Below are 18,378 nucleotides of genomic sequence, written 5' to 3'. Positions count from 1 at the left end.
CTATGCCCTTACGGAACCCGAAAATCTTCATTTGCGCCAGTACCTAGACCAGTACCTTGCTAATGGCTTCATTCGCCCGTCCAAATCCCCTGCATCTTCAGCTTTGTTCTTTGTACCGAAAAAGGAAGGCGACCTTAGAACATGTATAGACTACTGCGCACTGAATCAGATAACCATCAAGAATCGATACCCACTGCCTTTGATCCCAGAACTACTAGACCAGGTGAAGGACGCTTGTATATACACGAAACTAGACCTTCGGGGGGCATATCATCTGGTACGTGTCAAAGAGGGTGACGAATGGAAGACTGCTTTTCGCACCATGTACGGACTATTTGAGTACCAGGTGATGCCCTTCGGACTATGCAATGCACCAGCAGCCTTCCAGTTCTTCATGAACAATGTCCTCCGAGAGCTTATCGACGTTTGTGTGGTCGTTTACATCGACGACATCTTAGTATACTCTTTATCAGAATCTGAGCATGTAAAACACGTCCGAGCAGTCCTAGAGAAGTTACACCAGCATAAATTATATGCTAAACTGGAAAAATGCATCTTCCACACTACGGAAGTGGAATTCCTTGGATTTATTCTGACCCCGAGAGGAATCCGGATGGATACACGAAAAGTGGATGCCATCCTTAATTAGCCTTCGCCAAGTTCAATCAAAGGAGTTCAAAGCATGCTTGGCTTTGCCAATTTCTACCGCAGGTTTATCCCGGACTTCTCGCACATTGTACATCCCATTACAACGCTATTGCAAAAAAACAAACGCTTTGTGTGGACAGAGGAAGCCGAGAACGCCTTCCAAGTGTTAAAAGCTAAATTCACATCTGCTCCCATATTAAGACACCCGCGCCCCGAACTTCCCTACATAGTGGAAACAGATGCATCCAGTTCAGCCATGGGAGCAGTCCTTTCCCAAAAGGATCCCGAAACTAACCAGCTTCACCCAGTGGCGTTTTGGTCAAGAAAATTTTCAGCCCCCGAATTAAACTATGCCATAACCGACAAGGAGCTGCTGGCCATCAAGTCCGCCTTCAAGGCTCGGCGGCACTATCTACTGGGTGCCAGACATACCATCACGGTCATCACCGATCACCGCAACTTACAATACCTAAAGACAGCCAAAGCCCAATCTTCGTGCCAACTCCGTTGGGCATTGTTCTTCGCCGAGTTTGATTTTGTAATAACCTATCGACCAGGTTGTAAGAATGGTAAAGCAGACGCCTTGTCCCGGATTGGAATGGGAGAAGCAGAAATAACTTTAGAAACCGTACCCATAATTCCGGAACAGAGAATCCTTGGCCTGACATCCATACAGACACTGGAGGACATTCAAAACAAGATCCACCAACTCTTTGATTTTGTTGCCCTACAGGACTGGGCAAAGAAAGGTCCAGAGTACTCTGTCATCGATGATTTACCTTATTACCAAGGCCGGCTATTTTTACTGCAAAAGGAACTACAGGAACTTGTCATTTCCCATTACCATGACACCTTAAATAGAAGGGCATCCGGGTATTGCAAAAACCGAAGCTAAAATTAGGAAGCAATTTTGGTGGCCCACCTGGCGAAAGGATGTCAAGTCATTTGTCATGTCTTGTGGCATTTGCGCACAAAATAAAGGGCAAAAGAAAAAACCTGCTGGATTATTGCAACCATTAGACATACCACCTACCCTTGGCATACCTTGTCATTAGACTTCATCACAGATTTACCCCCGTACCAAGGTTACAATACCATTCTAGTTATTGTAGATCTTTTTTCTAAAATGGCCCACTTCATTCCTTTAAAAGGGATACCTTCAGCTTCAATCCTGGCCAAGGAATTCCTTGAAAATGTTGTCCGCCTGCATGGCTTTCCTTCAGTGTTAATTTCAGATCGGGGCAGTCAATTCATTTCACATTTTTGGAGGAAATGCTGCCAACTGGCACAAATTGATGTTAGGCTTTCAACCAGTCACCAACCTCAGACCGACGGTCAAACGGAGAGGACCAACCAGACTCTTGAACAATACCTCCGTTGTATGCTACATCAGTCTGAGGGGAATTGGAAAGACATTCTGTGGATCGCAGAGTATGCGTACAATAATTCCGTACACTCAGGAACTGGACAAAGTCCTTTTTTTACCATTTATGGGCACCATACTCGAACCTCGGATTTGGACTCACCCAAGCATTTAGAGATGCCCGCAGTGGACCAGCTCCACGCTGTTATTACACAAGCCTTTAAAGAAGCAACCATCCATTTGCAAAAGGCTAAGGAAAAATACAAAAAGGATGCGGATCAGCACAGAAGTGAAGCTCCTCAATACCAAATAGGGGACCAAGTATGGTTAGCCACTAAGCACTTACCACTCAAGGGGACTCGGACCTTTAACCCCAGGTATTTGGGACCTTTTTCTGTCAAGGCAATTATTAACCCAGTGGCCGTCAAGTTGGACCTACCTGCTCATATGCGAATCCATCCCGTCTTCCACGTGTCTCTTTTGAAGCCAGTGCAACCAGGAACTAGGCTAACCACTCCACCTGAACCTATCCTCATAGACGGGGAGCCCGAGTTCGAAGTCAAGAATATTTTGGACTCAGAAAGAGTGAGATCAAAACTCTTTTACCTAATTGACTGGAAAGGTTATGGTCCGCAGGAAAGGTCTTGGGAACCTAGTGACCACGTGCATGCACCTTGTTTAGTGAAGAGGTTCCATCGGGAATTTCCAGACAAACCACGGCCAAGGGGGAGAACGACTTTAGGAGGGGCCTTGAGGGGGAGTGCTTCATGATGCCTGCCCCGGAAGACCAGACCAGGCCCAGCAGCCCCGGAAGTAGGCATCATGCCACTTGGAGCATGCCCAAAAGCCCCAGTTAGGGGCTGTTTGGGTACAGTCCTGGCGCCTATGGCGCCAGGCTCATAAAGATAAAGACAGTCCTGGCGCCATGGGCACCAGGCTCATTATTGATAATTTACCTGAAGCAGACCATGCTGCATACTCACCTGAGGCAGACCATGCTGCATGAAGACTCAAGCCAAATGAGGCTTAGGAGGGACTATTTTATTGAAGGGACTATTTTGTTACTTGGGTGGGGCTGTGGAAGAATACTGACCTGGATCTGCTTCCAAGGCTATTTAAACCACGCCCGGACAGCCACACGTGCTTCGCGTTACTCTGCTTGCTGCAGCGTAACGCTCACCGTGTTTTCAGCAGCTCCAGTCTTCAGCCACGCCCGCTTCAGTCCTGGGACTCCTGAAACAAGAAGAAAAGAAGGATAAAGGTTAGAACAGGAGTTTTAACTTTAATCCTTACCTAAATCCTGATCCATTTCGCCACGGAACTGAAAGACAGAAGTCTTTGAAGCATTGCTTCGCATTCCTACGGCACCGCGCTGAACTCACCTGCTTGGCGGTACTTCAGCATTCCATCACGCTCTCTCCATCTCGCGGCCGCCCTCCGACACCTAAGGAGACAAAGACAGCAAGGGGAGAAAGCAAAGACAATACCAGTTACCCCCCACAAAACTTACCTGATTTACCACGGGGGTCTCACCTCATCTCGGGTCGGCACAGTCAACTCTGCTTCATCGCCATACCCCAGCCCCTAAGGGGAAAACCACAATAGACTTACCTGAATCTTACTGAGTGCCATTAGGAAATCCTTGAGTGGATTAATCGGCAACCTGCAAGGAATCGGACAGAGTGAAGAGCAGACATTTGAACTCTTATGAACAATTGGACTTTAGAGTCAATACTGGAACTCACCAATTCCTCTACGCCAGTGAAGTAACTGGTCATCAACGTGCCCCTGCGGTCGACGCAGGATGGAGAGCTCATCCATCCAAACCATCAGGTGAGACTAAGGAGGGGACATCAAGAGTGATCTGTGGGAAGACAACGGGAGTGGGGAAGGTGGGTTGACACTCAATTCCACAGGTGGTTAATTCCTCTTCTCCTTTGCAGAAGAATATTCTTGCGAGCCAGACAAACTAGGCTGAGCGGGCCAGTCCAGTCAGTCATCTCGGCGCTACACGTCACGCTGGTGGAAATAACAGCGGCCCAGTTCCAGTCGACGCCCCCGTGGGAACCAGGTGAGCGTAACAGATATGCTGGCGACACCTGGAGGTTAGTAGCATACAGTAACATAATTATGTTTATCTTGTAAGTCACTATTCCATGAGAATTAGTATTGATAAATGAAAATGCTAATTGTTCTTTTTACAGAACTTAAATGAATGTAAACTGGCACTAGGAAACCACATCAGAATAGCCTGTGAAGAAGGACAATACAGATATACGAAACAAGGCGGCAAAAAGATCTTAACATGAAAATCTTAACTCTGAAAAACGCTCTGTTATGCATCTGTTCTGTTGTATACCTCTGTAAAGCGCTTTGTTGTGTATCCGTATTGTTGTATACCTCTTTAAAGCACTCGTTGCTTCTCGAACCTAGGTCCGTGCTCAATAAATACCATAATAATAACAATAATAATGATGAAGATGGAGATGAGACAGAGGGCGCTGGAATGAAGAAAGGAAGGAAAGGGGGATTCTAAAGTGTGGGCTGCAACAAGGAGGAAATGGAGACAGTGAAGGAGGAGGTCAGATAGGTGGTGAGAAGGAACAGAAAGATCAGAAAGGAGGAGGAGGAGAATAACAAAGTAGAAGACAATGTCCAAGAAAAGTGGCATAGGCCTACAGCCCGGGCTAAGGTTGGAGGCACTGTTGAAACTCCTAATGTAATGGAGGCCTGTGGCTTGAAAAAAAGTGGTTATACCTGAAAACCCCAGGTCTAACAATTGAGAAAGTTTCTGACACCTGACCCCAGTGCATATGCTCCAGGGACCAGGAGTGGTGGTGTTAGATATTCAACAAGCCCAGGAAGACTACTGCAATGTCTTGAATGGTCTAACACAAGCCAGGAAACATTCTACAAAAAGCCAATAAATAAGTGCAGGCCATTATAAGCCTAGCCACTGGTATTTAATGAATTAATCTTTTATAACATGCTTAATACCAGAGACCTGTCTCTAAGTGCGGGATCAGGAGTAGGACCTGTGTTGCTCTGCGTTGTCTTGCTTCCAAGACAAATGTGTTGCCCATAAGCTATCCTCCCAAATCTATTTATTTTATTTATTGTTCATTTGTAATGCGCCTATACACAAGTGTTTTGAGGCGCAACAAGGTAAGAGTAAGGGGGGACAGGGAGGACAAACGGTAGTGATCCTAATAGACACTCAGATTGTGCAAGTGCAATAACGAGAAGTGCAAGGGTGGAGGGGAGTTGGGGGAAGTGCAGGACATGGTGGAGGGCCCTAGTGAGGAGAGCGCCAAAGGATGCCAGGTGGAAGGACCAGGGGAAGCAGAGAGTACAAGGAATGGGGGTCCACAACAAGTGCAAGGTATGGGGCTGGACTGTCTCGAGAGTACAGGCCAGCCAGCAAGTGCAGGAGGGGAACCCGTGAGGGCAGGTGCAACATGAAGTGGGGTCAGGGGAGACCAAGTGCAAGGGATATAGTGGACTGGGCTGGGGCCTGGAGCCCTGTGTTACTCTGGGAGAACCTGGCCACCAGTCTAGGGCAGACAGAAATTAGCAGGGGAGGGGGAGGAGGAACAACAAAGAGAAAAGGAGGGTCTTGAGGAGGTTCCAAAACTTAATGAAATCCAGCTCATGTCTGAGAGGAGCAGGGAGGCCATTCCAGAGGGAGGCATCTGCGCAGGAGCGATAACTACCTTCCCCCCCAATCCCCCGCTCTCTGCTTGGCAAAGCGTCTAATATGAAGAGAGTTAGAGCTAGATGAGCGAAGGGCTCTAGCAGGGAGGTATTTATAGATGGAGAGTTGGATGTAGCGGGGTCCCAATCCCCAGAAAGCATTGTGGATGATTCAGAGTCTCTTGGAACTTGATCATCGCAGCAACCAGGAGCCAGTTGAGAGATTTAAGGGCTTAAGGGCTGGAGAGATGCGGTCCCTGGGCTTGAGGTCAAGGATAAGTCTTGCAGTCCTACTCTGGATTAGTTCTAGTGGGTGAAGGGATGAGCTAGGCAGATTAAGGAAGAGGTTTATGCAGTAATCCAGCCTAGAAAGGATCAGAGCTCTGGAGACAATGAGTTTCTGGGGAAGGTGAGGAAAGGGAGAATGCCTCTGAGGAAGTGCAGCTGGAAGTGGGCTTTTCTTGGCCAAGTCAGTGATGTGAGGTGTGAAGGAGAGAGAGGAGTCGAAGATGACACCAAGGTATTTTGCTTGATGGGAGGGCGGGGGGAGGGGGCCCAAGGAGGGTGACCAGAGTGTGGGTGGGAAGGAGGGACTAGGACTCCCAAAGAGAGGGATGGCAGTGCACCAAGCCTGAATGGCAGCCTGGCAATCAGGAATAAGAGGAAGAGAAGGAGGGAGGCAGAAGAAGTAGTTGAAGGAGAGCTGCATGTCATCTGCATAATTCTGGAAATTACGAGAGAAGGTAGTGATCAAATGGGCTAGAGGGGCCAGGTAGATATTGAAGAGCCAGGGTGAAAGGATAGAGCCCTGAGGGACACCACAGGTGGAGAGTGAGATGGAGGAGAGAAAAGGGCCCAGTTGAACCCGAGAGGAAGGTGGTCAACCAATCCAAAGTCAGGTCAGTGATGCCAAGGGTGTATTGGAGCCACTTTAGCAGGATGGCATGATTTGCCATATCAAAAGCAGAGGAAAGGTCAAGAAGGATGAGAACAAAGGGAGAGCAGAAGTCAAGATTAGTGAGTAGGTCTTCATGGGTGTTGAGGAGAGCAGTTTCTGTGCCTGTGGCGGCTCTGAAGCCAGACTGATGGTCATGAAGGTAACCAACAGATTCAGTGTGGTCGATAAGCTGAGAGATGGCCAGCTTCAGCACTCTGGGTGTCTGTTGGCCATCAGGAAGGGGGAGGAGCTTTCTAGACAGAGAGAGAGAGGGACTAACTAAGGTCTGTGGCTTATTTGGTGCAAGAGTAAACCTACTGCAACCTTTCTCTTGCTTTTTGAGTCCTCTGTTGACACACTAGGACTGTTAAAATCCAAGCAAGGAAGTTTCACTGTAGAACAGACCTAAGACGGTGCCCTCTGAAGATGAGCCAGGATTACTCATTGTGACACATAACCAAGAGGCCCAACCCTGAACCTCTGCCCAAATGACTCAGTGCAAATCCAAGCCTGGAGGGAGCCTGTGGTGGGTTCTGGAGACCTCTAAGCCTGCAAGAATCTGAACCACTCAAACATGTAGCAGGGATCAAATCAGAAACACCACCCTTGTCTGGGGAACTTAAATAATGACTGAAACTTGACAATCTATCTTGTACCGAAAGTGAAAAAATCAATGGTCCTCTAAAAGCAAAGTGACCAAATGTCAAGAGGGCCAGCATTCACCAGCAATCTAAACAGAGCATCCCAGGTTCCATCCACTCACAGGGAACCGTGAGTGATTTGTCATAATTCCTCCAGAGGAGCCACACCTTGATCCTGAACCACTGTAGGCTATAACGATTGGACATAGGACCATGATGCTACTGCAAATTCAGATTTGTTTTTGTAAGAGTTTCTCATCTGTTTTGTTTTTCTTTTGCTAGCCACTGCTTTTGCAGAGAAGCTTTCTTGTCCGGGTCTATCTTGCTCTAATTCCTATGTTTTTGACTGAATACAACATTTTGTTTAAACTGCGTATGACTCTCGGGACGTTTGCTGATCCCTCTGTCTGAGACATATATTTGGATTGGACTGGAGGGCGAGGCATACATCTGGGCATTAAGGAGAATTAGGTGCAATCTAGGACTGAGTTATCTGGCGCTGGAAGTAGGAGTCCATCATCCTGTGAAAGGGTGTAGGATAGTTGACAATGGCTCAAACAGGCGAACACTATGGAAAGGCTATGTGTTTGTGACAAGAGCATGAAGAAATCTAAATTATGTATTTTGCCTTAAAGAAAGAGTTTGAAATGAATCATTCCACGCCCTAACATATCTAAAAGTGATAACGAGAATGCATATCCAATGTTAAAAGAGAAATTACAGAATAAATAAACCTGTGTGTTCTACCCCAACAATGAGTGGACAGAAATTGAGTGAAGTGTTTACTTTGTGCTATGGTACAGCCTGTCCTAATACCAGGATTTCCCCATGTTTGCCATGGGAATCGTAGACATTGTGCCAATAGTTAAATCAGATTTGGTGAAATGTCTTGTGAGAGAATGTGGATGGGCATAAATACAAGCACCATGGCTGCACCTACAACGTCCCAGTCTTTCTTTTATATCATACAGGTGACGGAGCACTGCAAGCGCCATTAGGGACCAGAGCATGCCCTGTATGGACACTATCTGCCATCATGGATGCAGAGGCCAAGGAAACAGCAAAACCTAACTGCAACCTGCAGAGTGAAAAGGGGGGTGGGGTGGTCAGGAAAAGGGGATTGCAAAGAGTTCTGACAGAAATGAAGTAATACTGCTAACTATACTGGGCCCAATCCCTTGAAGAAATATTGGCAGTGAATGCAAGTGGCAAAGCATCCATCACAGTATGGGCCAGTACCTCCCTGAGGACAGGTTCCCTGATTCACACAAGGGACTTAAGTGACTCGGGTTGCACCAGCTATGGTCACAAGGAACCCTCACCCAGCCCCTGCATTCATATGTAGATGTCACACACATCTGACACATATGCCTAGGACCCATCCCCAATGTGTAGGAACCGCTACAGATATCCCTCTAACCGTGGTGTGCCTTTGCAGTGGCAAACAGTAATGTGGTTGTTGCTTCAGTGCATTGTTTACATTCCCAATCTTGTTTCAGGCTTGGGTGCAAGATAAATGATAGCGCATTCTTTTTGGTGATTGGGAATGAAGAAAGGGATCAGTGAAGGCCCTGCCTGTGTTGGCCTTTCCCCCTCTCCTGTGACAAGGGAGATCAGGCACAGGGGTAAACACCCGCAAGGACTGGCCCATCCCAGACTAAATGCCTCTATGAATCAGGAGTGTGCTCATGATGCGTCAGCACACCCCCATATTGCAAATTCTGCAGATGGAAAAAATGCGGCTGCGAAAATGAAATTGCGTAGGCAGGTTCTCAAAAGGGACCTAAGCAAGGTCATTTGAGAGTCTGCCCACCTCTAGTTAAGCAATATAACCTGAGCATGGGAATCATTACAGGTCAGGTAATGCTTCAGGACATAAGTTAGAAGCAGGAGCGAAGCGAGGGCTTTAACGTTAGCCCCGGAGAATTACCTGACTGGTAATGCCCCACCTGTGAGGGTTATATTGCTATTAGTACCCCGACACGTTGTACCGGCGTACTAACAGTGTTTTTTTCAAGTTGAGAAATGGCGTGTTTGCCATTTCTTAAATTGAGAAAAAACTACAAATCAAGATGGCCGCCATGGATTGTCAAGAAGGTTACTACATATAGTCCCTTCTCCTTTTCCAGGGCGGCCATTGCCGTAACATGGACGTGCTGGGAACACTAATGTACCTGGCACTGGCGAGGGACAAGGCATTGCCAGGTAAGTGGGGCGGGAGTCGGGGGAATGGAGATGTGGACAAGGGGGTTGGGGAATTGGGGATGCAGGGGAGCGCACTTACCTGATTCCCGGTGAGGGAAGATGGCGGTTTCCAGCTGCGAGGAGGCTTGGAGCAGGGGGTTTTACGGTAAAGCCCCCGTTCTGACCCTCCTGATTGGCTGGGAGGTCGACACACACCCCTCACCGGGTACTAATATGGTCCATTTGCATGAGCACGTGGACAAAATGCTTTGCGAATCACAGATTGTGTACCCTACATACCTCGAAATCATTGGCTCATGTATGCATATGTTTTGTTTATTTTTAAATGTTACAAACATTTGTAACGATTTTAGATAGTCTCTAACATTTAGCGGAAGGAATGAAGCTGTTTCATTGGTCTAGTTACAGAGACAGCAATAAGGAATCTGACCATTGATCAAGTAACTATAAAACCATACTGAACTTGCGATTTTGGGTTATGCATATTGTGATTTTTCTTGTGAGGACAGACATCCGTTGATTTTGTAGAAGCTGTTTGTGCTTTATAAGTATTTTGGGTAAAGCCTTTCATAAACATGACAAAGGTGCCCATTACCAATTTCCGGAAGGAAGGAAACATGTACATAATGCAACCTAGGAGAGAGTGTGCGTGGGCGCGTGCGCGGGATGGAAAAGAGAAGAAATAACCGGGTTCAATTTGACTTTCAATACATTTACCGAAAAAATATCAATAATCTCCGAATACACTGGTGAATCGCATATAAGTTATTTGATTTTTGGAAAGGGTGCTATTTACTACTGGCCTGCTGTGTATTTCTTAAAAGTGACATGATATAATGAAGCAAACAAGGATATCATTGAAACAGTTATCATTAACTGCAAACAGGTGTTAATAACAAGGTTTTCTGACCTGAAGGCTTGAAAGAACGAAACCCCCCTGCTTGAGAGCCTTGGTGTGATAAACGATTGACCTCAGATCTCTAAAAGGAGTACACCATATACAAAATATGATGTTTAGATTATTATTACCATAAAGTGGTTTTGCAGCACTTAAATGTAAATCAGCTAAATGTTTACTCTTGTTAGCTGATTCTAACGCATATTGTACATTTCAATGTACTTCCAGGTTCTGCAGATGTCCCGGCTCCCGTGAACCGAGCCTCGTACGTATATCGTCTCGGCCTAGCACGGGCGCTCTCTCGTACGGAAGAGATGTTAACTGAGGCCTGCCGTCTTTATGAAGAAGTTATAGTCATGGCACCAGAGGTAGGCATTAGGCTTCTACTACACCGCCTTCTGTTCTTTGTAAGTTGCATGCATGTTTTCAGGGGTCTACCATTTTCTGACATCTTAAATATAATGGGACTACTATTCCAAAATAAGTGTTGCCATTATATTCGATTTAACAACATTTACATTCCTACTTTGTGTATAGCAGAGACTTAAATTGAGAAACTAGATAATTCACAAAAACGATTTAAAGTTCCAAAATGGCAGTGGTCTGGACACAAACCTGTTTAAGATTATTGTGGTTATGGTTACTATCTTGGTGCCAAAGACGACTGCATGTTATCACATTTTCATAAGGTGAATGCTTCCAAGGCAAACATTTTGTTGATTCGTCCACCTTGCCTGACTTTGGAAATGCAGCTTTATTTCTTTTTGGGCGGTAATCTGCTGCTTTTTACGCAGTCCTACCGCCTACAGATTTTGTTGTTAATACGTGCTGATTTCCAGGCCTGGCTGCCTGCCTGAGGCCCAGCCAGCCCAGGGCAGCGTGAGCGAAAAGAGCAGGATCCGGGATTCATGAAGGTGGGCGTGTTAAATGGTCCATTAATGTGATGTATGTGTTCTGGCTTGCCATACATGACGTGAAACAGACACTCCGCCCAGGGCCTGGGCACCGCGAGATCCAGGCAAGTGTCAGATCAGTGTCACAGAGTGACACTACACGCCCTGAGCTCATGGAGCCCTGGGATAATTTACTCTGTTTTTTCAGAGCTCCGAGATGGTGCTCGGTCTCTCACTGCAGAATAATGAACTTCTCAGTGTCTGTGCTGTATACACACAGCTGCAAACATCTATTCTCTGAGGCAGGCAAATTAGTTACATTTAAAAATATTTTATGGTTCAATGTCAGGGACAGCATCAGGGCCTTTCAAAATTTTCAGTTGAAAGGGGCCATGAGCCTCAGGGATGCCCCCAGCAACTGCCCCATGTTGCCAGTCAGCAGTCATAACACAGCAACATATATCTCGCTATATCACTTTTGTTCTGGGGCTTGCCTTACAAGCTGCATTTGCGGGAGCCCTTGAGGCCGTCACTTCACTTCGGGGTATACAGAAGTGTTAGCACCTCGACTTTTCACACCAGTTCCTCCGCAGAGGCCACTTGCTGACATGGAAGGATTTATAGCTTTTCAGTGTGTATTTCCAGTTTCAGTTCCCTGCTGTTTGTTTGTTTTATTCATATTTATATAGCGCGCATCAGCCCAAAGGCATCGTGGCACTTGTTACAGAAAATGTCAAAAGACATTTGTTACACAGTTTGAGAGCAATTTGGGACAGTTGTACATTTGTCATGTGAGTACAGAGAATAGATATAGAGTATGTACATAGATTAAATTCTGTATATATTACAATAAAAAATAACAAAATACAATTACAATTTATATTACAATGTACATGGCAGAAGTGGTGGACATGCTAGCAGTGTTGGTTCAGGAAGGTGGTCTTGAGATTTTTGTGGAAAGCCGAGATGGAAGATTCCGCTCTGAGGGGGCAGGGAGGGAGTTCCAAAGTTTAGGTGCAATGTATGAGAAGCCAAGCCCTCCGGCTGTCGCTCTTCGGATGCATGGTGTGTGTAGCTGGTTAGTGTACTGCGTTCTGGTGGGGCGCATTGATGCAGTTCTGGAAATGGCTTTGGCAAGATAGGTGGGAGCAGTACTGTTGATGCATCTCTGTGTGATAGTGAGGATTTTAAGTGGAATACGGTCTTTGACCAGGAGCCACTGCGCCGCTTGTCTGGCTTGAGATATATGGTCTCTTCTAGGGATGATCATGGTGGCTCGTAAGCCATTATTTTGTGTAGTTTGTAGTCTGTGTATGTTTTTGGAGGAGGTACCGGCCAAAAAGGCGTTGCAATAGTCGAGTTTGGTGCCTATTGTTGCTCTGGCTATTGCTAGGCAGTTTGGTGTGGATGGGTAGGGTTTGATGGCATTGATAAGTTTGGTGCTGAAAGCTGACGCGGAGGCTATGGCGCTAACTTGTTTGTTCATGGAAAGGTTAGCATCGATTTTGACACCTAAAGTCTTGGTAGAGGAGAATACAGTGATGGTGGAGTTGTCTATGTTAAAGTTGGCATATTGAGGACTTAGCTTAGTTAGTGTGTTTTTCTGCCCGAGGATGAGGATTTCAGTCTTATCCCCGTTAAGACATAGGCCATTGACTGCCATCCAAGCTTGGATAGTAGCATAGATATCATGTAAGGCCATGGCGTCTTGGTGATACGATCCAGATAGGGGTAAGAGTACTTGGGTATCGTCACTATAATTAGTGTACGCTATACCCATTGAGTCTAGAAGTTCAAAGAGAGGTTTAGTGAAGAGGTTATAGAGGGTGTGAGCTGTAGGTACTCCGCAATTTATGGTTGTGGGGCCAGCGCTTGCTAGGTTTGAGAAAACCTTCATGGCTCTGCCTTCGACGAAGGATGTGATCCATGAAGCTGCATGTTTAGAGAAGTGAGCTGCCTGAGTGAGATGGGTAGTTAAGGTTTTGTGATCAACCAGATCAAATGCTGCCGATAAATCGAGAAGGAGGAGCAGGGCAGGTTTACCTTTGTCAATGATCTGAGAGATTTGATTTTTTAGGTCTAGTAATGCGTATTCTGTTCCATGCCCCACACGGAAGCCAGATTGCCTTTTTCCCAGTATGGAATTGGATTCTAGGTATAGTTGGATCTGGTTGTGAGCTGCTTTGTCCAAGAATTTCAGTAGAAATGGCACTGTCGTTATAGGCCTGTAATTGTTGGGTTGTGCTGTGTCTAGTGTAGGCTTTTTTAGAAGGGGGCATACCCAGGCTTCTTTGAGACTGTTAGGTATGGAGCCTATTCTGAATTATGCATTGATGAAGGCAGTGACCAGCGGGATGGCCATCTCGTGATAATCAGTGGCTATTAACCCCCTGCTGTATTTCTTTGTCTCCCTTGTAATGTAGGCACCTCACAGGTGTCTCTGACTGTTTTCTGCTCTACACAATGGGGTATCCAACCATTATGTTGAACTTTCCTGTGATCTCTTCAAAGCCATGTATAACTTGAGCTAATTTCCTGTGATGTCATAAGGTCAAACTTCGTGTGAAATTTCCTGTGATGTCATGTCCTGTCATTTAATTGAGTCAAATTGATGTGAAATAATTTCCTGTGATGTCAACATTACGCTAATTACTATTTTTGAAACTTTAAGATTCCTACAGATTTTAGATGACAGATTGTTGGCATGTATGAATGTGTACATTCATACATGCACTGCCTACCTGCACTACGGGACTGTCTCTGTATCCTACAGCCCCTTCTCCCGGCACTTACCTTGCACTTGCCACCAGCTGGCCCTATTATTTATCTTGTATTCTACTAACCATGTACTGCACTTTCCCCTCTCCCCTTCCCCTTGCACTTTTCCCAGTCCCCCCTACCCTTGCGCGATCTGAATGACACTTGGCCGAGTAAGATCGTTGTCTGTCTCCCCTTGTTCCCCCCCTGCCTCGTCGCGCCTTGAAACACTTGTGTATAGGCGCGTTACAAATGGCATATCATATCATATATCATATCATATACAATGAGCACCCTTAGAATGTTTGCCAGTGCATTCCATTATGAGCGTCGTGCCGGCGGTCATTTTCTGCTTGCCAGCTCTCCCTCTCTGCCAGGGCCTCTACCTGGACCCGCACCATGCCTTCTCTCTCCTTTCAACCTTCACCCACCGAAACTCCTCTTCTCATACACAGCCTCCGCTTTTCCTGTGCTCCAGCCCGGTTGCTTCCTGCCCCGGCTTTCTGCTTACTAGAACGCAATGTGATTGCTCTGCTGCAACGGCACCCTCCACTTCTTGTGAGAGCGTGCACCCATCCTAATTTATTTCAGCTTCCTCCACACCTTCCTAGCCATTTCACCCACACCGCCCTGAACGTGCCATTACTTTGGGATGGTGGGCCATTACCAATTGCTACAGACCGCCACCAATGCCATTACCGCTATAATAAAGGTGACTGGCTTTTCTGATCCAGTTATTAACAGTTTCACAGCATCCATGGCTGTTACAAGTTTGCGTAATTATACATACTTCAGTGCAAATTTATCTGTCAAAGAATCTATATTTAGAGTATACTTAATTTCCATTTTATGGAGTCGGATATATGTGCCTGTTTATTTCATTGTAAACAATAATTTGTGTTTCATACCACATGGTAATCACTTAACACTTGCTAGAGAACATGTTGCCACTTTATTTAAGAAACAACTTAAAATGACTTAGCAAATCCCTTGTAACATATAGTCCTGAGTCAGCTCTCACACGTGCAATTTCCTGCTGCCCCGAAGCAAATTTCCAGAGGCTTGTGGAATCTATACAAAAATAAATAACGTTTTTCTCTATCAATATTTCACTATTACAGAGATTTATCTCAACCTCTTACAATATAGAATGTATCCATTTGAAATATGTCTGTGCTAAATTGGCCTTTTGAGTGAATCTATTGTTATTTTTGCAAAATCATGAAGCCATTTAAAGTTAGATCTTTCAAAGCGAGGAGTCGGTTTAAATTGCAGCAACTGCTTAAAGTTCACGGGTAAGTGATTACTATTACATTAGTTTCATGCTTGTTTAAAACTGAGGAGACCTTGTTCTCTTCTCCATCATCCTTTTAATATCACCACAATTCTTACTAGCATTAGGGCAGTCATTGGGATACACGTCCAGTTCCCATGCCTTCCTAAACCATTCAGGCTGCAGAAAATATATTAGTGAATGTGTGCGACTGCGGTTGGGTGGAACGTGCGAAATGGGAAACGCAAATATAGGGGTTGATTCATGGAATTAATGTGCTCCGAAAATTCCCGTGCAGAGGTGCCAAAACGTGCGAATCGCAGGAAAAGTGCGAAAATCGCAGTGCAAGTGCGAAAATCGCAGGAAAACCAGTGCACAGCGATTCATGGAAGTCCGTGCGTGAGAAAAACATTGGATGTGCGCTAAAAATGTGCGCCGCGCACGCCGGCGCACAGGTCATCCAACAGCGTGCGCCACGGCCACTGCGAAATCGCACATAGCGCGGCGCACATCACAAAAGTAGGCGGAACACGGGGCGGAACACTTGGAATGGGGAACAACGTGTGAAAATATGGGCGTCACGGGGGAAGTACAGGAGGCAAGTGCGCGGAACGCCCACACGCTCGCCTACAACCCGTATTCATGGAATCGAATAGGGCAAACCAGCGCACAGTCAAAGACGCGCACAGGGCCAAACAAGTACGCCACAAGAAAGCAGGCGGTAGCGCCCCTGCGACTGAAAAAAATGTGCGCCACAATGTGCGCTAACAAAAAGCACCCATATACAGCCATGATGAATGGCCCATAAAGTGGCCCTCTAGGACAAATGAGGTGCAAAGGGGCCCCGACAAACACGGACACCCGCTGTGTGAAAAATAGCGTGTGCGCGTGTTCCTGGGTGCGCGGGAAGTTCCACACGCGATTAGCCTGGGTACGTGTACTTCGGGGTGCGCAGGAAGTTCCACACGCGATTGGCCTGGGTAGGTGGGGGGGCGTGGGAAGTTCCACACGCGATTGGCCTGGGTACGTGTACTACAGGGTGCTCGAGAAGTTCCACACGTGATTGGCCTGGCTAGGTGGGGGTGCGCGGGAAGTTCCACACGCGATTGGCCTGGGTACGTGTATTCCGATGTGCGCGGAAGATTCACACGCGATTTCTGCAGGGTACGTGTATTTCGGTGGTGCCGGGGAATTCTACACGTGATTTGGCCATGTGGGTCCCCCCAGGTGTGCCCTCTACACCCTCCACGGCCCCTGCAGGCAGCCCACACCACAGGGTACTACCCTGCACCCCTGCTCATGTCCCACAGGCAACCCATCCACCATGGCCATGCCCACCAGCCAACCCACATGTCACCTTGCACTAGTGATCACCAACACATGTCTCACACCACCCCCACCCCCCAGCCACCAGGGGCAGCCTCCACCAGGCCCCCACTCATGTCTCCCACCACCCCCACCCCACAGCCACCAGGGGCAGCCTCCACTAGGCCCCCACTCATGTCTCCCACCACCCCCACCCCCCAGCAGTGCAGGGGCAGCCTTCACCAGGCCCCCACTCATGTCCCCTATTACCCCCACCCCCCCGCAGTGCAGGGGCAGCCTCCACCAGGCCCCCACTCATGTCTACCACCACCCCCACCCCCACCCCCCAGCCAGCAGGGGCAGCCTCCACCAAGCCCCCACTCATGTCTCCCACCACCCCCACCCCCCAGCAGTGCAGGGGCAGCCTCCACCAGGCCCCCACTCATGTCTCCCACCACCCCCACCCCCCAGCCACCAGGGGCAGCCTCCACCAGGCCCCCACTCATGTCTCCCACCACCCCCACCCCCCAGCAGTGCAGGGGCAGCCTCCACCAGGCCCCCACTCATGTCTCCCACCACCTCCACCCCCCAGCCACCAGGGGCAGCCTCCACCAGGCCCCCACTCATGTCTCCCACCACCCCCACCCCCCAGCAGTGCAGGGGCAGCCTCCACCAGGCCCCCACTCATGTCTCCCACCACCCCCATCCCACAGCCACCAGGGGCAGCCTCCACCAGGCCCCCACTCATGTCTCCCACCACCCCACCCCCCAGCAGTACAGGGGCAGCCTCCACCAGGCCCCCACTCATGTCCCCTATTACCCCCACCCCCCCGCAGTGCAGGGGCAGCCTCCACCAGGCCCCCACTCATGTCTACCACCCCCCCAACCCCAGCCACCAGGGGCAGCCTCCACCAAGCCCCCACTCATGTCTCCCACCACCCCCACCCCCAGCAGTGCAGGGGCAGCCTCCACCAGGCCCCCACTCATGTCTCCCACCACCCCCACCCCCCAGCCACCAGGGGCAGCCTCCACCAGGCCCCCACTCATGTCTCCCACCACCCCCACCCCCCAGCAGTGCAGGGGCAGCCTCCACCAGGCCCCCACTCATGTCTCCCACCGACTCCACCCCCCAGCCACCAGGGGCAGTCTCCAGCAGGCCCCCACTCATGTCTCCCACCACCCCCACCCCCCAGCAGTGCAGGGGCAGCCTCCACCAGGCCCCCACTCATGTCTCCCACCACCCCCATCCCACAACCACCAGGGGCAGCCTCCACCAGGCCCCCACTCATGTCTCCCACCACCCCACCCCCCAGCAGTGCAGGGGCAGCCTCCACCAGGCCCCCACTCATGTCCCCTATTACCCCCACCCCCTGCAGTGCAGGGGCAGCCTCCACCAGGCCCCCACTCATGTCTACCACCACCCCCAAACCCCAGCCACCAGGGGCAGCCTCCACCAAGCCCCCACTCATGTCTCCCACCACCCCCACCCCCAGCAGTGCAGGGGCAGCCTCCACCAGGCCCCCACTCATGTCTCCCACCACCTCCACCCCCCAGCCACCAGGGGCAGCCTCCACCAGGCCCCCACTCATGTCTCCCACCACCCCCACTCCCCAGCAGTGCAGGGGCAGCCTCCACCAGGCCCCCACTCATGTCTCCCACCACCCCCATCCCCCAGCCACCAGGCCCCCACTCATGTCTCCCACCACCCCCACCCCCCAGCAGTGCAGGGGCAGCCTCCACCAGGCTCCCACTCATGTCCCCTATT

At 48.8% G+C, this 18,378-nt stretch overlaps 1 protein-coding gene across 3 annotated transcripts in view; it reads left to right on the top strand.

Moving 5' to 3' along the window:
• LOC138467859 (uncharacterized) overlaps positions 1–18,378 on the top strand; it is a 1,040,267-nt gene that overhangs the window by 845,399 nt on the left and 176,490 nt on the right. For all 3 annotated transcript variants that reach the window (XM_069608148.1, XM_069608147.1, XM_069608150.1), the window contains one exon: positions 10,614–10,753. In XM_069608148.1, the coding sequence (XP_069464249.1) occupies positions 10,614–10,753 (140 nt within the window). The remainder of the gene's footprint in view (positions 1–10,613; positions 10,754–18,378) is intronic.

The sequence above is a fragment of the Ambystoma mexicanum genome, chromosome 4q (assembly GCF_040938575.1).
Source record: "Ambystoma mexicanum isolate Mex_15411 chromosome 4q, UKY_AmexF1_1, whole genome shotgun sequence".
Taxonomy (NCBI): Eukaryota; Metazoa; Chordata; class Amphibia; order Caudata; family Ambystomatidae; genus Ambystoma; species Ambystoma mexicanum.
The sequence above is the reverse complement of the archived record's forward strand: the minus strand, read 5'-3'. Positions and strand labels throughout refer to the sequence as shown.